The sequence below is a fragment of the Prunus dulcis genome, chromosome 7 (genome assembly GCF_902201215.1).
Source record: "Prunus dulcis chromosome 7, ALMONDv2, whole genome shotgun sequence".
Classification (NCBI taxonomy): Eukaryota; Viridiplantae; Streptophyta; class Magnoliopsida; order Rosales; family Rosaceae; genus Prunus; species Prunus dulcis.
In genome coordinates this window covers 2,898,629-2,904,670 of record NC_047656.1, presented here as the reverse complement: position 1 = coordinate 2,904,670, position 6,042 = coordinate 2,898,629, and the positions used below count along the sequence as shown (strand labels likewise).

General features: G+C 39.6%; 1 protein-coding gene across 1 annotated transcript in view; it reads right to left on the bottom strand.

Moving 5' to 3' along the window:
* Positions 1-3,348: 3,348 nt before the first annotated feature.
* LOC117636136 (protein RAE1-like) overlaps positions 3,349-6,042 on the bottom strand; it is a 6,414-nt gene continuing 3,720 nt past the window's right edge. Inside the window, exons 8-12 of the mRNA XM_034370616.1 lie at positions 5,825-5,953; positions 4,931-5,008; positions 4,607-4,678; positions 3,836-3,916; positions 3,349-3,746 (exon numbers count right to left, since the gene is read on the bottom strand). Coding sequence (XP_034226507.1) covers positions 3,696-3,746; positions 3,836-3,916; positions 4,607-4,678; positions 4,931-5,008; positions 5,825-5,953 — 411 coding nt within the window. The 3' untranslated portion in view covers positions 3,349-3,695. The remainder of the gene's footprint in view (positions 3,747-3,835; positions 3,917-4,606; positions 4,679-4,930; positions 5,009-5,824; positions 5,954-6,042) is intronic.

The window sequence follows — 6,042 nt, the reverse complement described above, 5'->3', positions numbered from 1 at the left end:
ACACCTCCTTGAAAAGCTTTGACAGCGGGAATTTGAAGCCCAAGGAGAAGTAAAAGGGACGGAAGGTGATGATCCTAGCATCAAGATCATTCGCATCCACCAAAGGCTCGTTGTCCTTCCGAGACTTCAATAGCTTGACTCGCACGTCATCTGGAATGGCAGACGCATAAGCAGCCCGCCACTTCTGGAACTGAGCATCAGTCGTGACGCAATGCAAGTTGGCCACGAATTTCTTGCTATGCACTATGGAGCCTCCCCATAAATACAAAGGGACCTGAGAACTTGGAGCCTTGCTACCATCTCCGGAAGACATGATTGATCAACAAGTAGCTGCAAAAATAAAAAAATTCTACATGTTAGAATGCAAAAAAAAAAAAAAAAAAAAAAAAAAAAAAAAAAAAAAAAAAGAACAGCAGCAGGAACAAAACAAAACAAAAACAAAAAAATAAAGGGCAGCCCAGTCCAACTCGCGCCTCCAGCCCAGCACGGAGGCCCAGATCTCGCAGACCAGCTCCAACTCTCGCCGTGGCCCAACTCGATCGAAGCCCAGCGCACGTGGCCCATCGCCTCCTGCCCAGCAGCGTCTCTAGGCCACTGCTCCGAAGCCCAGCGCCTTGGGCTTTCCACGCGCAGCCCACATCTCGCGCTAGGCCCAGCATCTCCTTGCCTCAGCTGCAGCCAGCTTGCTTCAGCAAGAGCCCATTCCACACCAGGTCAGAAGCCTCTAGACCTCCATGCTCGAGCCCAAAATGTGCAGCCCCCAACCTGCTGACCTCCTAACGCCTCCAGCTATGTTTCAAGGCATAGACGTGCATCCCTTTTAGCTCCCCTCATCGACTAGAAGGCAGGATCCAAGCTGCCAAAAATTGGAACAAAGACAAAAAATATATATATATAACCCAAGTCAAATTACCTTGGGTGTGCAATGAAGACAAGAGCTCAAGAAGAAGGAAAAAAATTCTCCAAAGCTTACTCTCTCTCACTAATGAAATCGGAATGGATTTTGGATGTGAAGAATAAATTGGAGGAGCCCTACATTTATAAGGATAAAAATTCCTTGACCTACAAGGAATCGCAAATTCTTTCCACCTTAGGAGTTCATAAAATTGGCAGGTCAAACACCTCATCTACGCAGGAGCCCAAGTCCACAAAGGAAGCCCAGTTACAGCTGGACAGCCCAACGGATAATTTACATCTCCTACATGCCACCACGCGCCATGCAGAAGCTGGGGGGCATTTGTGGGAACTTAATTAAATCAAACCCTAGGTCAAATAATTCCTACCATTTGGGGATTATTTGACTAAATTGGGAATTAATCAACCTAATTGTGAGTTACTCAATTTAATTGGGAATTATCCAATTAAATTGAACGTTACCTAATTAGGTTGAGATTTGATTTGGTTAATTACCACGATCCCCAATTAAATGAGGAGTTACCTAATTGAATTGGGATTTGATTGGATACCTACCACAATTAGGGATTTGATTTACCCTAATTAATCAAATCCCTAATTAATCAAATCAATCCCAAAAAGGGGAGGAATAATTCCCTTCCATCTACAGAATTATTCCTCTGAAACCCTAGCCTCCGAGACTACTATAAAAGCATAGCCACACACAAGGGTTGAGGTACGTCAGAATTACTACTAAAATCTCTACGGAAAATTCCTCTCAAACCCTAGCCACCTTTTTTCTCTCTCTCTTTTACATAAGGCTCCGGCCGCCCGATTTATATTATAAACACATCCTGTACCCTATTTTAGCTATCGTTTCTCTACGGATCGACTGAACTGACTTAGGCATCGGAGGGCCTTTGGCCAACACCCTCCGGGTGTGGTCCTCTTATTTGTTCTATTTTGCAAGGAGAAAGAGGCGGCGAAGAAGAAAGGGGAATATTCCGAACTGAATATTCTCGTGGGGAGATTTGCTCCCGCAAGTACCATCAGGTTCAAGGATAGGGCTTCTCTTAACACCAGCAGATTCAAAAGATCCCCCACTTCCCGAAGGTCGGGAAGCAGAGAAAGTGAAGTCAATTGGTGGCGTCGCCACCGTGAAGCAAGTAATCGGCAGATTTTGGAAAAAATGTGATTTTGGGATGCAGCGCGTGTAGCACGTTCAATTCTCCAACTCTAATTTCCCAGATTTTTAGTGGTTTTTCCTTTAATGATTTTTTTCAATTCCCACAATACCATCATTAATTTTTTTTAAATGACATCATCCACCTCCACCTTCATCACCACCACCACCACCTCCACCTCCACCTCCACCTCCAATTCCACCCCCACCTCCACCTCTTTCACCACCTCCTCCTTCATCTCCACCTCCGCCTTCATCACCACCACTGACACCTTTATCTCACCTCCACCCCCACCCCCAGCACCACCTCCACCACCTCTTTCACCACTTCCTCCTCCATCTCCACCTCCACCTTCATCACCACCACCTTCACCTCAATCTCTTTCATCACCACCACTACCACTACATGATTAACATAACATTTTCAACATCATATCTATTTTAGTCATTATTCATAGTTACAACATTTTGATATTAAAATTTACCAAACGACATTACTTTAAAAATTTTGATTACCAAACATGGAACTATTTTACTTTACAGCTGATTATTTTCAAAGCAAAAAGCAACTTTTTTAAAGAGTGACAGTAATCCCAAAATGACCATAAACGCCATGACAACTAATCATTTTGAACCTATATCTAAGAACCCCAAACAAATACTAATGAACCAAATGCTCATGATCCCCGCAACCATACAGCTTCACATGTCATCATTCTCCTTAAATTTATTCTGGTTTTCGTTTTTCCGTGATTCGATAAATAATTGGTAAGTGACCAATAAAGGCTGGTTGAATTCACCAGAGAATGGCTGCTTCTAATTTATTTCTTCCCCCAAAAAAGAACGAATATTAGCCCTTCTTGGGAGATCGTCTTCAACTTCATGTTTTTCACGAACGAGTTGGTTGTAACTCGTATTATCATGCAGGGCCTAACAATGCACAATTATGTTAACGACTTAACAATACTAGTTACAATACAATCCTTTATAGTAATTAACTTTTAGTTTATAGCAATTTAGTTTAATTATATAAATCTATTTTTGTCAAAGGTAGGAAGGGGAATTTACTCACACTTGGGCCTAAAGGTTTCGAACCTAAGACCACTCGTCTTAGGCCGAACATACTACCAAACATACTTTTCCTCTATGGTATGACCCCATTGGCTAGTTTATATATATAGTGAGTTTACTAATTTTGAGCAATACAACTAAAGGAACCTAACGGTAGTACAGGTAAATGTCTATGTTAGAACTGTAAGTTCGCATTAGAATAGGCACAAACATCTGAGGTCAGCGAGCTTTTTAAGGTTATGAATTCACGGAACAAAAGAAAAAGATCCAGTCAGATCGTTCTAGCTCCAGAAAAGGAATATTTGCAGCACAACCTAGTCTAAGAACAAACTGATGGGAGCAGCTTCACGAGGAATGGAAACTCAAAAAAAGGGGACTAGAGGAACCTTCCAGTCCCTCACACAAAAAAAAAATAAAAAATAAAAAATAAAAAAAATAAAAAATCCTGCCTAAACGTTGTCAGAAGGGCTAGCCTTGATCAAACATTGGTAACTAAAACTTCCATATACAGAAACAGCTCATAACCAACATGGCTGGTCGACCAGCTTCACCTTTTTCCACCGGTGTTGACTCGTGGTTTGCTCTTAACCTCAGCTTCCTGCAACCAAAGAAACATATAAACGTGCAGTCTCGAGTATTTTCAGGACATCATGAACAAAACTGTTGAAATGTATTGTCTGAATGTACCTGTGGCACATGGAGGAAAATGTAGTTCTTTGCGGTAGCTGGATTATGATTTTCAGCACCCTTGCTCCAATCATAGCAAACCTGCAAACACAAGTTTGGAAAAGATCTTCGATTTCAAATTATGAGAAGAAAATATGTGGAGAGTTTGGTTTTCAAGTCATATTGGCTTGTACAGAAAGCATAACCATCAATTTAAAAATGCAATGCGAGGCATTTAATTACTCTAAGATATTGTAACCACAGACCACCATTAGTCACTTGTGTACAGAAAGAAACATCATTGCACAGCGGCCCACAACAACAGAAAAAAGAAACAATAGTTAAAGGTGAGCAAGCGTGTAGAGCTAAGGTTTATTTACAAATTGAGATTGCAGAAAGGTTGATCATCATTGCAAGAACTAATAGAAAAGTACATCCACAAAAAGCACTGCCTGAAATTTTGGTACAACGACAATGCAAATATTCAAGGACGGTTTAGTATAAAGTCATAATATAGTCATGGGGGATTGTAGCTCCAATGGATTTTTACCCCCAGAATCAAGCACAAAGTTTGAACTTCCCTCTGGTCTCCTTTGTACCCAGATAATAAAAGAATGCCACAATAGAGTACAGTTGAATGACCTCTCATAAAGTTTGAGCTTGCCCTACTCTGTTTCCCAAAATGTAATCTAACATAACTACTACTACTACTTTAAACCAGTTGAAGAACATGAATTGTATACATTTCTGACCCCAGATTTGGAAGAGGAAACCCAGAAAAGTTAGAATTACCGCATATGCAAATATGGAACCATCATTGTTGAATGTACTGCAAGGTATAGGTTGATTGCACCTTGACATTGCCTGAAAAATCAGAAAAAGCTGTATCAGACACCTATACGCATATAAATACATAGGATCATAGACCGAACATATAAACAAGGAGATAGTTGGAGAATTGGCAAGGTCATGCCAGTAAAAGAATATGGGTTCTGCAGAATTTAAAGACAACAAAGTAAGCCTGCCAGCTTAGCTTTTACGTATCAGAACAGAACCAACAGTTAAGAAGCACATAATACAAAGACAAAAGAAATAGAAAAATGATGTGGGAGAAACCTTTAGTCTCTGTTTGCTATCCTTATCCCAAAAATTGAAAGAACCATCAGAACCAGCAGTAGCAAATGTGTGATGCACCTGAAACAAGGGACGCAAATAAGCTTTAAAATTACAAACAACAGTAACAGAAAATGAAAACACAGATTTATCCAACATTTCTTTGAACAACCTAGCAAGAACCATAATGAATGGCAAGGAATGCTGCAAAAAAGTTCGGACTGATCATAGAAAATATCAAAATTAGGCAAGCCCAGTCATAATTCTTTAGTAAAACAAAGTACACTGATCTAAATGCACTTAAAGTTACCTCATATAATAGAACAAAATCAACTGAAATATATTTAAAAGAAACTTAAAAATTCGTGCATATGCCAATAAATCCACTGATATCAAAAATCTGAAACCTGAATGATAGATGGCATAAAATCTGAAACCCTCACGATAGATAGAATAATATACAAGTCGTGTAATCTTAAGGTGAGGACTGTAGCAATGATACTAATACCATACTTAAACAAAAACATCATACTCTATGAATTACAAGGTCGAAAACAATCTCAGCGAATTTTCTTAACTAGGATACTGAAAAATGAGAACACTAAATTAAAGAAGTGGTTTCATAAGGTTAAGGGAATCCACTAGAAGAAATACAAACATTATTAAGCCCCTCACATTTATCCAGAATATATACATCAGTTATTCTCTTGTCCGGATGTCCGCACGTTATTATCATGCGGATGCTATTGTAAACAAGCAGGAAAGCACGCAGGGGTGGTACAAAATACATGGCGTCCACACGATAATAACGTCTGGATGTCCGCATAGGAGAATTTCTGTATATATATATATATATGAAAAATAAAAAAGGCAAAGGAATGGTAATACAAATCATACTGGATGGAAGTTCAGAGAGTTGACTGAGTATATCTCGCTGCCCTCTCTATGGCACTTAAAGGTAAAGTTTTTATTTTGTTGTTGTTCATCCAGATGATGTACGCCAACTCTCCCTTCAATGGAGCCAACCTGGTTACATCATAATATCAGAATCATAATTAGTTAACTATTCAGAGAAGATAATAATTATGAAGCAAAGACTGAGTATGCATGATCTT